At 40.0% G+C, this 16,771-nt stretch overlaps 1 protein-coding gene across 2 annotated transcripts in view; it reads left to right on the top strand.

Annotated features, from left to right (window-relative positions):
- The window catches only part of LOC135219537 (vam6/Vps39-like protein), a 405,404-nt gene that overhangs the window by 367,942 nt on the left and 20,691 nt on the right, over nucleotides 1–16,771 (top strand). For both annotated transcript variants that reach the window (XM_064256380.1, XM_064256379.1), the window contains exon 18: nucleotides 7,200–7,294. In XM_064256380.1, coding sequence (XP_064112450.1) covers nucleotides 7,200–7,294 — 95 coding nt within the window. The remainder of the gene's footprint in view (nucleotides 1–7,199; nucleotides 7,295–16,771) is intronic.

Here is a 16,771-nt window from a genome sequence, read left to right as displayed (position 1 = left end):
GATGAGTAATCTTTGACTTGTCAAAGCTAAACTCTTTCATTCGTTGCGACAAGTTCAAAATGCTGACCATCTCGCAGGTACGGACCTTACTTCCCCGTGGGGCCGTCACCACCTCTATCGATCTTACAGACGCATACTATCATATCCCTATAGCCAGACACTTCCGTCCATTCCTAGGCTTCAAACTAGGAAATCAGACGTTCTCCTTCAAAGTGATGCCCTTCGGTCTGAACGTAGCCCCCAGGGCCGGGTATCACGAAAATAGCAGAAGTGGTAGTTCAACAATTGAGAACACAAGGGATAATGGTAGTAGCGTACCTCGACGATTGGTTAATCTGGGCACCAACGGTCGAGGAATGCCTCAAAGCCACAAAGAAGGTAGTGCAATTTCTGGAACATCTGGGGTTCCAGATAAACAAAACGAAATCCAGACTCACTCCGGAGTCTCGTTTTCAGTGGCTAGGAATCCAATGGGATTTATCCTCCCACAATCTGTCAATTCCGGTGGTCAAAAGGAAAGAAATAGCCAAGTCTGTGAGGCAATTTCTCAAAAGCAAACAAGCTTCAAGGAGAAACCAGGAAAGAATCCTAGGTTCCCTTCAGTTTGCCTCAGTGACGGACATCCTTCTGAAAGCAAGACTGAAAGATATAAATCGAGTTTGGCGGTCAAGAGCAAACGCCAAATCTCGGGACAAGTTGTCAGTGATTCCACAGATCCTTCGCAATCAGCTCCGTCCATGGACAAAAGTGAAGAATCTTGCCAAATTGGTACCCCTTCAATATCCCCTTCCGGTGTTAACCATTCACACGGATGCCTCCCTGTCCGTTGGGGGTGATATTCTCAATTCACCGCAAGTTCAGGGGGACTTGGTCCGTTCAATTCCGCCAGCTCCACATAAACGTTCTGGAACCAATGGCAGTATTTCTTACCCTGAAGAGACTCCTTCCCCCAAAGAAGTCTCATCTAAGACTAGTTTTGGACAGTGCAGTGGTAGTACATTGCATCACCAGAGGAGGGTCCAAATCCAAACACGTGAATCATGTCATGATAGCCATCTTTGCTCTAGCAGACAAGCACAAATGGCATATATCTGCCACTCATTTGGCAGGGGTAAGAAATGTGATAGCGGACGCACTATCCCGGTCAGTCCCTCTGGAGTCAGAATGGTCCCTAGACGACAGGTCATTCGAGTGGATATGCCAGAGAGTCCCAGGTCTCCAAGTAGATCTCTTCGCCTCACAAGCGAACCACAAGCTCCCTTGCTATGTGGCCCCCAACCTGGACCCTCTGGCTTATGCCACGGACGCCCTGTCGTTGGACTGGAATCAATGGAAGAAAATCTACATTTTTCCTCCAGTGAATCTTCTTTTGAAAGTTCTGAGCAAGCTGAGGACTTTCAAGGGACTGGTAGCTCTGATTGCTCCAGATTGGCCAAAAAGCAACTGGTATTCCTCTGCTTCTGGAATTGGGTCTCCGACCTCAACGGATTCCCAATCCCAAGCTGTCGCAATCAGTACAAATTAGGACTGTGTTTCGCTTCCTCAGGAATTCTTCAGACCCTAACTTTATGGACTTCATGAAGTTTGCGGCTAAAAAAGATGCTGAACATTGATCCACAAAACATCCTCTTTCTGGAATCAGATAAAAGAGAGTCAACTATTAGACAATATGACTCAGCTGTTATAAAGTTGGCATCCTTCCTGAAAGAATCAAACACTACAACCATGACAGTTAACTTAGCTATATCCTTTTTCAGATCCTTATTTGAAAAAGGCTTAGCAGCTAGCACCATTACTACTAATAAATCGGCTTTGAAGAAAATCTTTCAGTTGGGTTTTCAAATAGACTTAACGGAATCTTACTTATGTCTATTCCCAAAGCCTGTGCTAGACTAGACCTTCTCAAAGGCCTACTTCAGTTTCATGGTTCTTAAATGATGTCCTCAAACTAGCCTCAGATACTGACAACTCGTCTTGCACATTCATAATGCTACTTAGAAAGACGTTATTTTTGTTAAGCCTGGCTTCAGGAGCCAGAATTTCAGAACTGTCGGCTCTATTCAGAGATACGGGTCATGTAGAATTTCTCCCCTCAGGAGAAGTTCTACTTTCTCCGGATCGCAGTTTTTAGCTAAAACGAGGATCCCCTTGCAAGGTGGGGCCCCTTGGAAAGTTATCCCACTTCCGCAAGATCCTTCTTCTTTGCCCAGTATCAACTTTAAGAGCCTTTCTATCTCGTACATCCTCTAGATCCTCAGGTCCTCTCTTTATGAGAGAAAAAGGTGGCACTTTATCAGTGAAAGGAATCAGACAACAGATCCTTACTTCATTAAACAAGCCAACCCTGAATCATTTCCAAAAGCACATGATATCAGAGGAGTAGCCACCTCAATTAATTATTTCCAACATATGAATTTTGAGGATCTTAAAAAGTATACTGGATGGAAATCACCGACAGTCTTTAAACGTCATTACCTGAAGTCCTTGGAATCTTTAAAATTTTCAGCAGTAGCAGCGGGAAATATTGTTTCTCCTGATGCTGCACAGTAGTTGTAGTATAGATCCAGGTCTCCTTTCTACCTACCTCGTCCAACATGCCTCACCCTACTGCTATGCTCTTCGTGATACTCTAGCCTTAGCCGCTAGGATCGTATTGGTGGACTGCCTCTTATTTTTCTGCCAGGGGCATCCACATTGTGTGCATATAATGTGCTTCAGTGTTTCTACCCTTATTTTTATGCTAGGGTAGAACACAATGAGTTTGTATATTTTGTAAATAATACTTAAATTAGTGAATCATTATATATTGTTCTAATTACCATTATACTATTATGTACCACCAATTTCTAGTATAGCTAATTTTTAAGTACTTTATGTTAACCTACCATTATTTAGTATAAGCTAGTTTTAAGTACTTTTTGTTAGTATGCTGTAATGAGTCTTGATTCACTTATATTATATCAATCTTTTTACTATTTGGTTTCATTTGTCCTTTTATTCCATCTTGTCTGTTTCTCTGGTACTATTTCATAGGCCGACACGAGCTGAGCCCAGAAAAGGGATTTTGACGTAGGAAAAATCTATTTCTGGGTGATTGGCTCGTGTCGCCCTATGAAACCCACCCTGTTCCTTTTTTACCCACCCTGCAGGACAAGATGTTCATGTATTAAGGGGACCGTCCGCTATGATGTCTATTTTTTTTATTTATTACGCAAAATACATAATTTTCATATATGTTTTAGATATATATAATACCTTCATCATATAAAAATTTCAAGTCATTTTGATCAAAAACTTTTCGTTTTATTAGCAAAATCCTGATTAAAAAAAAAAATTGGTAGAGTTTTCTCCGCTAATATGACATCAGTTGTATGAAAATCATACCATAAAAACGTCTTTATATACGGAACAATTCTGTGTGACAGAATTTTATTTTTTTATTTTTATTTTTTATGAATTTTTTTTTTTTTTTTTTTAGTCTAGACACTCAAAAAATTCTTAAAAAAAAAGAAAAAAAGAAATCAAAATTCTGTCACACAGAATTATGGGATTTTTATTCCTCTTTCCAATGATATCTCTCTCTAAAATTGGATAATAAATAACCGAGTAATGGTTACCGACATACGCATAAGTATGTTTTTGAGTTATGAGCTCCAAAGATTTGCTATTGTAAATTTTTGCTTTTTTCTTATAAAAGTCAAAACAACATTATTAGAATTACTTTATTTGTACTTTTATTGTTGATTTCTACATCAAGGATCGTGGTCCTATCCCTAAAAGGGGTGTTAGTACCCTCAGCGTGACAGACAATGATGTTGACGGCGAGACATGAGACTATGAGGGCAGCTGATAACAATGAATTTTCGTGTTTTTCTTTCAGCACACTCCTGGCCTTCGCTAATTTTGCTAGCCATAGTTGCTGAGTAGCCTTCTTGATCTTAGGTAACTTCGGCATTGCTATAAGTTCACTAAGAAGTTATAAAAACAACGTAAATAGATAGTAACCAAATGCAAGTGCCTACGTGCATGTAACTGCTTTGACGTCTGTGGCGTAACTGTCACTCTCCGAGTCTCGCCTATAAATAACCGCTCAGACAAGCTCGCTTCTCACCCAGTGTCACAGTACCTTTCATTGCTACCAGATGTATGAGAATTTTGAAAAAATCTTAAAAAAATCGCTGTATATATGCAAAAATAAACACGCAAAAACGATTCTGTCAAACTCAAGTCATACAGACGACGCAGTTACGATGACGTCATCATTTAAAAACTGCTATATCTTCATTATTTGTGAAAATAATTGGCTGTGAATGAAACTTCTGGAAAGAATGCACGGCTATGTTTCTGCATAGGTACAAGTAATAACTCGATTTTTTATTTTTTCAAGTTGACATGTCATCCGCCATAGCGGACGGTCCCCTTAAGGATGACCGCTAGAGGCGCTGCTCTCCGCTTGGCGTCAGTAGTAGTAGTAGTAGCGGTCGCATCACCCTTTAGTATCAGCTCTCTCAGGTGGGGGATTTTATGTTGGAAGGTCTAAATGGTAAATGACTCGTGGTAGTGATCCCACTCGCCCATATTTCCATACTGACACTTCTTTTATAGAGTGAGCGAGTCAGTTTAACTGACATTTTCTTGATTTTATTTTTTCTCTGGTAATTTTAGGATAATTTTACCTAGAAATAATGAATTTAAGGATATTTCATAGGGCGACACGAGCCAATCACCCAGAAATAGATTTTTCCTACGTCAAAATCCCTTAATTATGTTTGGGGAGTTTGTTTTATACCTAAATTGTGTAGAAATGTTTGATCTTTCATGTGGAAGCAATAATTTTGCTATAAATGTGCTTGCTAATGAGCTGTAATTGATTAAAAGATATTAATATTTTACGGAGTGCAATTTTAAGATTTTCCAACCTACTTATGTTGACGTTTTGTATCGTAACTAAGTAAGCTAGCGGCGTCGGGTTTGAGTTTTCTTCGAGGTTCATCATCTGTCAACCCAATGCATCAACTGCGTTTTCTATGATTGACGCATTTTTTTAATGAATATTTTCTGAAAAGAACTTACATATGACGTGCCTGGCGCGTCATCTGTGCAATTACAGAAAAAAATTTATCAACGTGCTACATGTCATCAGATTGTGAGAGGGTTAAAAATCCAAGTATAAAAATTTTTAGCAGGTTTTTCTTGAGTTCTAACTAACAAAATAGGCTGTTTTCAGTGTTTTTATAAGGGCTCCAACTATTCATGGATTCTAAATATTTGTGGGGCAGAGGGGGGGGACCGGTCTCAGGTACACATCCCCTGCGAATATGAGGGGACCACTGTACATTTGTTATTTGAACTTTGAAGATAGGCATTTATAAGCGTCTTTAGAGGGGTTTCTAAGTATTCGTAGGGAATGGGGGGGGGGGGGGTTGTGGGGGGGGGGGTTTGTCTGGCACACATCGCCCACGAATTAGGGGGTCCACTGTATTCCTTATGGGAATTATTGTTTGGTTTTTTGTACATTTCGGATTTCATGGGAGGTTTCAGAACAGATTATGTACAAAAACCAAGGTTCCACTGTATACTCAAGAAAAGGTATTCCATCTCCTTCAGGGAAAACCTCCTATGCAGTGCTCGCCTACTTTTACGTGGGAGTAGGTGTCAGAATCTGCCACAGAAATTAAAAATGTGGAAATTCAAAAATTCCCTCTAAAAATGCTGATAACTGTCTATTTTAACATTTTACTGCTTAATTTGATAGTTAAAACAAAAGTATACCCTAAATTGTCATACTAAAACAATTTAATATCTTTTCAAATAAAAATACACCCCCAACCATCATCCCAAAACACCCAAAGTAACCTTACATAAAGTACTCTCCTACTAGTTACTGAGTAGGCTATATACCCCTAAAATGCCTAAACTGCCTATTTTAACAGTTCATCTCCAAACTCGACAGTTCAGACAAAAATATACCTCGAAATATCATTCCAGAATACCCTAATATACTTTCAAAGTCATGTTGCAAAATTATGTACCAGCCGACAACTGTTATTCCTAAGTATCCCTTACCTTTCAGATGGGCAATTACTTTGCCCTATGTAACTTTGCGCATTGTTCTGTGCCATTATTTTATGTATATGGAGATTTTCCTGTGTAGTAATGATTTTGAAATGATATTTACTGTACAGGTACATATTTTAGGATTGTACTATTGTATAGAGCATATCTAAAATACGTGGGTAGTTTAGAATGATGGGACACATATGACGTAAATACCTCTAAACAGAAAGCTAGGTTTGTTACTTCATGTTAGTATTTTCGTGATTACATACAAATACATTTATGATAAAACAATGATTTACTACAGTAATTTCTTTGTTTACATCATATTGTGGTTAGTCCTTGCCCCCTCCCATAAATTTATTAAAAATTCTTCTCTCTCTCTCTCTCTCTCAGTATACATATGGTACTTTAAAGAGAAAACACAGCAAAATATGTATAACATATTATTCACTTACAGAATCCATTTACGTACACTGTATTGATGTAATCACCATAAAAATATTTAAAATCCATTCAAATTACGTAGGATTTACTTTTGGGGCATACTTTGGTATGCTACTGAGAACAGAGTAAGGAAACAATTTTCATTTGTTCAAATGATTTAGGATGGATGTAAGTCATGGTCTTGCTAGCAAGGATGCTGGCCAACCCATGACCCTGTGATAGCTTCAGTTGTCTGGCCACCTTACCCTTACTGTTGGGAATTGGGTGAATATTCTCCAGGGATTAGTTACTAGAAAAATCAGAAGGCCATCCCACCTAAATTACTACTCAGGCTTCTGTAATATATATAATAATGAATGTATAAAAAAAAGTTTTTGAACCATTATTGAATTTTTATTTTACAAACTTATTACTTTACTTAACTGGCCCAACTCCTATCCTCTCATGGAGGCAGGAAACAATTCAGTGAGGGATCATTTTCCAGGAGGTGTAAACTCTGTAGCCCTAAAGTCATACTTGACTGCATGAGAAGGCTTGTAATCTGTTTTTAAAATAGATTTTATTTAAAAATTTGTATTTTTGTTTAATATTCACAGTAGTACTTGATCTGCAACAGATAATAATAACTGAAGAATAATTGGAAGTGAAGGTAATTACTACATCTGTCTTTTACCCTTTCTATATATTTTTTCTAGGCAAGTAAGGATATAGTTGCATGTCAGAGCAGGAAAATAACGCTATCTGAAGTTACATCATGTGCAGTTTGTCATAGGAGGTTCACTAAGCATACGTGAGTAATCCATTGCTTTTAATTGAATACTGATAGTTTTAAATTTAAGAGCTAAGTACTATATTTTCATTAATATGTATTTGCTCCTATTAGGTGATAGTTCCAGTGCCATATAAATTCTCCTTTTGTGTGAATCAAGGAAAAAACCCTCTGAGAAAATGTTCACACAAACTGCTACATATTCCTATGCATAAGGCTCAGTTGTAGTAATGGAAACATCCCCACCATATGCACTGCATCACTCTTCTCACTTTGTACATATACTCTTGTAGTTCTTCAGTACTAAGACCTTTCCATTCCACCATCTCTTCTATCCTGTCCTCACAACTTTCTGTTTCCCCCTGATTCTTTGGTAAAATTTAATTTTTTTAAAATAAAATGAGATATTATTTTATACTTGCTAAACAATTACTTAGCTGTAGGCTCCCTACACAGCAGACCAAAATTCAAACTTAACAGTGGCACTGCCATCGCTAGTGCAGGTGACAGGGGATCCACTCCCTTTCCTGAGTAACAGATATGACTGACCAGGTGTTCCCAATTCGTTTTGGCCCATGAACCATCCACCTGTGGGGAGGAGGGAGGGCTTTGATCATGTAATTGTTTGGTTTTCATTTTATTATAAAAATTACATTTTTATTTCAGTGTCTTACTAATTACCTAGCTGATTCCACATTGAATGGAGGTGGGATGTGGATTGAGTCAATTTTCAAAAATATAATAATTCTTGAAAAAACAAAAATAGTTAGCACTAACACATATACGTATTTCGTTAGTTAGCGTAAATTCATGTTACTGATTTCGCTTTCTACTTGTATGTATACTTTATTGTGTTGTGTGTGAACTTAATTAACTCTCTCTCTTTTACTTATATATGCTTATTTGTTTTGTACAGACAGTCCCCAGTTATCGGCAGGGGTTCCATTCTTGGGGGTGTGCTGATATGCGAAAACCACTATTAACTGAAACTCGCATCAGCTTGTGAACTTTCCTCTAAATTCACATCTGGTTAAGGTCTCCATAAGTGCCATTTTCCTTGATTTATTAGGTCTATGAGGCCTAGAAAGTGGATCTTGTTGTAGGAGAGAATTGCTCTCCATTTTTCAGATAATTGTACAAGAAATTGTACTGTATTATACTTATTAACCTCATATAAATAACTTACCATACTTATTAACCTCATATAAATAACTTACCATACTTATTAACCTCATATAAATAACTTACCATGTAATTACATAGCTATAGTTTCAACTCGTGTGACAGCTTAAATTTTAAACTTTGTGGTAGCTCTTCTATAGTTTTTCATGTAGGTGACTAGCCCTGCCCACTTTTGTTGAACTAAAATAAGAACACAGCTGAAGAGCTTAATTAGTTTCTGTCGGCTTCTGATTGAACATTGGTTGTATGCAGCAGCTTATATTTGCTTTTCATCACTTGTTGGTTGATATTTCTCCAAGATTTGGTGAAGTACTCTTACTTTTGATAGCCTTCGAGCTTGTTAGGTTTTTTGGGACTTTTTTTTTTCAGCTTATGTCAGACTCTAGTTCATCCAGAATTCATTATTGTAGTGAAGGCTGAACGACGAGGCTTAGGCCAGGTATTCACGCATAGGTTTACCTGTCAGCTCACCCTCGACTATTCCACACGTAAAGAGTAGAACTGCCAGTTGGACAGTCAACTCGAGGTTATTGTCCTCATTTATTGCCTAGCCTATTGTGGCAACACAGCATGGCAGAGATGGAAACTCAACTGGGTGATAAGGAGGTGGAGCTACATAGACTAGCTGCTGTGGCAATTGTTAAGGTGTCGAAAAATCCTGGCCAAGGGTCGACACAGTGTTACGGTCTCTGAGAGAGGTCCGCTTCAGGCTCGATATGAAATAATAAAAAAAATATTTCAATACCAACAGTTGAAACTGGGGATACGAATATAGAAAGAAACACTAACACAACAAAGGTTTATTTACAAGCTTACTAACAAAGGTAAATGCAGAATGGTATCTCCTATTTACATAAAAAGACAGAATCTTACACTGCATGAACTGGGGGAACAGTGAGGGAATTCAAATACTTGCGGGCCGGTTTAGTGACTCGAAGCAGTGGCTTCACAAAAAGGAGAGCGGCAATTGCAGACGTCCTCTTGACTCTGTATTGCAGAAAGTAGTTCACTTGTAAGCCAGGAACTCCCCCCTTTTCTTCTCCGGAGTCTGCTCAACGTAGAGACAACTCGGTCGTCCACTCCTGAAGACGATTAGACCAGTATCCAACCAACTCCCGAGCAACTTTTCTTGATCCTTCGTCGGTTCCTTTTTCATGTATCTCTCACGGGTGATCTCTGCTGCTGCTGATCCCTCACTGATAATCTGATCTGTGGCTCTTACTGAGGATATCTCTCTGTGACTAACTGGAGTCTCTCTTTTACGATCTCTGCTCTCCAAAGTTCGTTCGTCGTATTTATATGGCGCTCTGGGGGCGGAGCCTACGGCGAGCGTCACAGACTCGCGAGATTTCCAGAAGTTCTTAGATGAATCTAGACGAGGTATTGCATCAGAAATTGCAGCGTTTCTCATTTCACATTGGCACGTTTTTACGCTCCACAACACGCCCGACGATTCCAGAACAACCGCGAGAAAAAGGCACCTCCAACACGGGTGCGAAAGCCTCCTTACTGCCGAACTTCTCGAAAATAAGTTCTCCTTTCCTTTATCTTCCTTTGCTATGAAGCAATTACCATCACAGCAATTCACTTCAATATCTTGATTAATGTTCTCGTCAGTGGAACTTGATCACTTGGTCAGGAACATTTTTAAGGTGTTTGAGGTTTTCAGTTTCCTAGACTAGACAATCGGAGCCCTCGCCAAGGTGATTGAGGACAGTTCTGGCTAGGCAGGAGACTGTTTCAGAAGGGCTTGGTGTCCTGTCCTGTGCAGACAGCCATCAGAGATGGCTTCTTGGAACTTGCTGCTCTTTTCTCTTTATAGGTACTCAACAAAAGAGAGTCATGGTGCTCCTTCACAACTAAGGGAGTTGCTGCCATGCAGAAGTCAGCTGTTCTTTTCTCTCCCTTAGACAGTCACCATCTCTTTCCCCAGGCCACGTTTATAGAAATAGCTTCCAACCTCCAGAAGTCAACTGGGATCTTCTTGTGTAGTCTGCTAAACAACTTAAAGAGTCGTCCTTGTTCGGTGCCAAGTCAGTCTCTCCACTCCAACAGCAGTCCTGTTGTGGGAGCAGACAAGAGATTCCAGCCTAGATCCAGATCCAATGTACGTTTTTCGGCCAAGACAATCAAGAGGACCTCCACCAAGCCTTACAAGAAGTAAAGACTTAGTCCTTTGTGTACCAGTAGAAGCCAGATTCCTCTACTTTTGGGAGGAATCAATGGTTAGAGGAGTGGACCAGGGTAACCAAGGTTCTTAAAGGGGGCTACTCTATCCCATTCAGGGAGAAACCTGCTCTGGTCACTATGCCCATTGTATTGACAGCCTACTCTAAAGGCTTAGAGAGGTATTCTGCCCTTTCAGAAGAATTTTCATCCCTCATTCCGAAGACAGCTGTAGAGGTGGTTAAGGATGTCGACACAAGGTTTTTACAACCATCTGTTTGTAGTTCTCAAGTTATGGGGGGGGAGGGGGGTTGAAGACCTGTCCTTGATGTCTCTTTGTCTTCTGGGACAGAGTTTATCAGTTTCAAGCTCTGTGCTTTGGCCTCTCTACAATTCCTCAGGTTTTCACTCAAGTTCTTGCGCCTCTTGTGAAATGGCTCCATCTTCTATGTGTAAATACAGTGGACCGACGTATTCGTGGTGGATAGGTTCCACGCCCCGTGAATAGCTAAAATTTGCGAGTACTTAAAGCCCTCTAAAAATGCTTCACCTGAGTATTTTAATAGTTCTATATAAAAAAAATGCAATTAATCATGAAAATGATACGCCCTGATTTCGTAGACTTTTTGTGACTAAATTTTGACGCTGGTTTAGCACATATAACCATGGATTTTGTACGCCCAGAAACGTTCCTTCAAGGGCCCCCCTCGTGACTAGGCCCTGTATCAAGTGCCCAAACAAAGAATCCCATGTTCTCTCGGGACCCATTCTGCTTTTGTGTTCTTGATGTCCAGTAGTTTTAAGTATTCTGGAATGGTTATTTTTAGCTAAGCGGAGGGGTTTTAATATTGAATTTTGTTGGGTTCCAGCACACGTTGGAATATCTGGAAATGAACGCGCTGATGCAATTGCCAAGGAGGCTGTTTCTCGTATTGAGCCCAGATCATTTAAGCTGCCGTGCAGAGATTTATATACTCCAATTAGAGAGAAGCATAAAGTACTTTGGCAAAATATTTGGTCAAATTTAACTACAAATGTAAAAATGAGAACAATTGCACCTGCAATCAATCCTTGGCAGTACGATTTTATGCCCAGAAGGTTTGAAACGGCTCTGTGCCGCCTGCGTATTGGACATACTAGGCTGACACATTCCTACTTGATGAGTCGTGATCACGAACCATACTGTGAGGATTGCCTAGTTCCACTGACTGTTATGCACTTGCTGGTTGAGTGCCCCAGTTTGGTGGAACAGCAATCAATATCTATACGATGGGAAGGAGAATAATGTTTTTAAGTTATCAAAAATTTTAGGAGCAAATGGGATTTTTAACATGACTGGCTTGTTTGGATTTCTTTTTAACACTGGTATTTTAGATAAACTGTAATGCTTGTGTGCGCCTTGCTTTTATTCTTATTGAAATTGTGCGTATGTATGTGAGTGTGCATGTACGTATGTGTATGGTATGTATGTATGTGTGTGTAATATGTATGTATGTATGTAATAATTTCTTTTTTATATAATTTATTTTTATATATATTTTATAATTGCCAGTATCTTGTATCATATTTTTAAAATAATTCTGTTTAATTATTATTATTAAAATTTATAGGGTCTTTTTATATATAGTTCGTCATCAATGACCTAGTTGTCACGATGCTAGATTAATATAGTATCAATCAATCAATCAATCAATTATTTATTCAAGTGCAACAGCTAAATAGAATTTAATTAAAAAAAACTTGAAGCAAAGTGTTGGAGGACGTTCCATGCCCCTCTCAGTAAGAACATGCTTACAAGTGCTGCTGTCAGTGAATTTAAGGCCAGCAGAGGCTGGTTTTGAAAATTCAGAAAGCAAGTGGGCATAAAGAATGTGCCTACTTCAGTGATTAATGACATGTTTGCAAAGTGGAGTGATGTAACAAAATTTTTTAGAGAATTATCATCCCAACATAGATGTTGTAATCCATGTCTCCAACATATTAAATGACTATGCTGTGTTTCACTTTAGGCAAATTTTAAAGAGACCCCAGAAATAAATGTGTCTGGACAGTTTTATTTTGTGACAGGGGTCCAGTCTCAAGCTTGTCCTAGTAGTAAGAAGGTAAGTAACCCCAGATAGTGCTCATTAAAAACAAAGGGGAGAAGTAACCCCAGATAGCTCCTTGATACCTGAAGTCCTTCTGGAGTGTTATTCCCCTTCCAAACAATAACCTCTCCTCCTCCCTCTTCCCTCCTCTCCATCTAACATTGACTAACAAGTCTTCCATAAAGTTAAGAGAGATGTTAATTGTTCAGTCATTTATATTTCTCATTATTTTCTGTGTTTAAAACTTTGTTTATTCTCTATAAAATGTATTTCTTGTTAATAATTTTTGGGTGTCTGGAATGCATTAATTGGATTTACATTATTCCTTATGGGAATTACTGTTTTGGATTTCGTACGTTTCGGACTTCGTGAGACATTCTGGAATGGATTATGTACAAAAAACTGAGGTTCCACTGTACAGTAATTTGTGAATATTTCTTAGTGAAAAATACGCTGTGAATAGGTGAATTTTTCGCAAATAATGGGTATGTGCATACGGGCCATAGAAAAATCGTGAGTCTGCGAATAGCAGGGGTCAACTGTATCTCCCTATATTTGGACAACTGGCTTCGATCCCCTTTGAAGAAGTGCACAAAGGACCTACAGAAGACCCTTTTCCTTGCTCAAGAACGAGGATTACTCGTCAGCCTTCGAAAGTCTTAGATGACACTGACTCAAGAGATTCTTTATTTTTGGAATGACGATCAACTCTCAGAGTTTTTGGATTTTTCCATCCCCCAACAGAGTCGAATCATGCCCTCATACAGTACACAGTTTTCTCTCTCTTCCATCTTTTTCGGCCAACCAGTTGCTAAGCTTTTAGAAACTCTCGCTTCCATCAAGCAGTTCGTCAAATTAGGCAGTGAAAGTTCTGCAATTCTTCCTGAAAGCCAGTTGGGATAGGAGAACCCATCCAGACTCATTTGTGTTTCCCATAACTCCAGAGATCAAAGCAGACCTGCGATGTTTGTTTGTTTGTATGGTGTTTTTACGTTGCACGGAACCAGTGGTTATTCAGCAACGGGACCAACGGCTTTACGTGACTTCCGAACCACATCAAGAGTGCACTTCTATCACCAGAAATACACATATCTCACTCCTCAATGGAATGGCCGAGAATCGAACCTGCGACCACCGAGGTGAGAAGCAAACACCAAACCAACCACGCCACTGAGGCGCTCTATGGTGGATGTGAAAAGGAAGGCTTTCAGAAGGAAAGTCTCTCCGTCCTCTGAGCCCCAACCTCGGCTTTTACTCAGAAGCATTGGATCTAGGTTAGGGTGCCCTTCTGGGTAGCATGGAAGTTTCTGGGATGTGGTCCCTTGGACAGTAGAACCTTCAAATCAATGTCAAGGAATTGAAAGCAATCCATTTAGTCCTACAGTCCTTTATCAACCATGACTTTCAACAAAACAGTGGTGGTTCACAGACAACACCACTACTTTTTCCTTCAACAGGAAACCTGGCAGGACTCACTCCTTTTGCAAGGTGACAAAGGACCTCCTTTTTGGGGCAGAGAAGAATCAAACCAAAATCATCACTCAGCTCATACAAGGGACATTGGACGTGTTGGCAAACAAACTGAATTGATGCAAACATGTCATTCCCACAGAATGAACCTTGGACCTCCTGGTCTGCACTGACCTGTGGAAGCTGTGGGGCCAACCGACCCTGGATCTGTTCACTACATCAAGGACTCATTGCCTACCTCTGTTCTGTTCTCCGACCCTGGACCCTCCAGCATGGATGACAGATGCCATGCTCCAGAATTGGTCAGACTTAGACCTTTATGCATTCCTGCCATCCAGCATGGTCAGGGGAGTGCTGAACAAATTCCAAACTCACCACAATGTGTCAGTGACTGGTAGCTCCGTTCTGGCCCCTGAAAGAGTGATTCCTGGACCTTCTAAGATTTTTAGTGTTTCCTGGACCTTTTAAGATTGTTAGTGGACTTCCAGAGGTTCCTTCCACAAAGACCAGGCATTCTTTTCACCAAGGACTATTCGCTCTTGCCTTGATAGGTTTCAGACTGTCAGGAAGCTCATCAGAGCAAAAGGTTTTTTAAGACCAGCTGCTGAGGCTATTGAAAGATGTAGGTTTCATTCTTCCTGCAGGGTTTACCAGACCAAGTGGACAGTATTCCACAGATGGTGCAGAAGGCATGTCTTGTCCTCTCAGACATCTGTGACTCAGATCACAAATTTTCTGCTCTATCTGAGATCCTTGAGGTTTTGTCTTCCTCTACCATTAGAGGATACAAGGCCATGCTGAGTTCCACCTTTAGACACAGGCCTGGATCTGTTGTCAAACCAGGATCTTAGTAACCTTATCATGTCTTTTGACACGTACAAACAGAGGAAAATACTCGGTTGCTTGAAGCCTGGTAGTATTGAAGTAGTTATCTAGCCTTCCTTTGAAGCCCCTTGGTTTCAAATCATTTAGGGACTTAACTAGAAAGACCCTCATCCTTGTTGCTTTGGCTACTGCCAAAAATGTCTGTGAACTACGGACCATTGATAAAAGATAGGATATTCTAAAAAAAAAAATATGCAGTCTGCTTGTTTACTCTCAGTTTCCTTGCCAAGAACCGGGTGCCGTACGAGCCCTTGCCAAGAACCGGGTGCCGTCCGAGCCCTTGCCCCATTCTTAGGCCTTAAGGACAGGACCGAGAAAATTTTAGGAACTTCTAACAACAGCTGGTGCCCTGTGAAGAATCCTTTCTGACCCCTTTCTAGGAACACATTGTCATTTTTCTTAAGGGACCTTATTACCGAGCCACATTCGCAGATTCAAGAGGTCACCTTGTTTTATTGTAAGGTCAAAGCCCATGAGGTCAGAGCAGTCACTACCTCATTAGCTTTCAGACTTAACTTGCCCATCTCTTCTATTTTACAGTCCACTTGTTTGAGGTGCAAATTGATCTTTGCATCGCATTATTTGCCTTAAGTGGAAACAGTGGTTGGCATGGTATTGGAGGATGAAGCTTAAGAAACTTTCTTTCCATCCTCTATCTCTTCGCCTTGATATATGGTGTCGAGTCTTGGAGGAGCCTGCAGGTACCAATGTACTTGGAGTACCCTCCAGTTTTTAGTGGATGGGATGGGTGATGGGTTTTTATTTTAGTGAGGTGACAGCAGTGTGTGGTTATTTTCATTGTGGTACTGAGCCCGGGGCAAGGGCACTTATTGGTGCTTTTCTAGCCGCCAGACATATCCATTGCTTTAAAGCTCCCACCTAAGTACAGGCACTCCACAGCTATACTGCTACACCACTACAGGTTAAGATGAGCACCAACCAGACCTGCAGTAGCTCTCTTACCAGGTAAAGAGACAACTAGCATTGCATTGTATCAATGCTAGGAATTTTTCTATTTCAAATTTATTACCGTTAGTACTGAATGATTTGGAGTAGAATATGTCAATCTATCCCACCTTCTGTTAATGTGGGATTCAGCAATGTAATTACTTAGTAAGTTACATGAAAATGTTAGTCGTTTGTTGTTGTTTTTGATTAAGCTGACCTTGTGTCAGCACGGGCTCTTGCTCACAGAGCAGCCCGTGACCCCAAATGTTAGTCAGTCCCTGTTGTCGGCGGTCTCGGTTAATGGCAATCTGGCTTTATGGTGCTTGAAAATTGGCAATTTATGGTGCAATAAGGGCCGAGTTTCGGTTATCGGCACCATAACATACCTAACAGAGGTGCCATAGACTGGTTATCAGCACTATTAACAGAAACTTTGCCCCATAGTGCCATAAATTGCTGAGTTTCGGTTAATGGCAGTTTTCGCTTAATCAGACTCAGAGCCTTCCCTCCTCTAATCTCATGGATAGAAGGGCATAAATGAATTGAGTTCTTCACCTGTTTTATTCTTGTTCCCCATGAAAAATTATGGTAGCGCTACTGTGATTTTTAAAATTTAAGCTGCAGCACAAGTAGTTAAAATATAGCTATGTAATTACTACTTGATAAGTACTAAATATATGAAACTAAATTTTATCATGAAAATAAATTCTTTTTCACAATTATCACTGTCATTGAAAGTATTTTGTCTTATGGGCCAGGA

The sequence above is a fragment of the Macrobrachium nipponense genome, chromosome 1, assembly GCF_015104395.2.
Source record: "Macrobrachium nipponense isolate FS-2020 chromosome 1, ASM1510439v2, whole genome shotgun sequence".
NCBI lineage: Eukaryota > Metazoa > Arthropoda > Malacostraca > Decapoda > Palaemonidae > Macrobrachium > Macrobrachium nipponense.
Note: the sequence above shows the minus strand (reverse complement) of the source record. Positions and strands in the feature narration are given on the sequence as shown.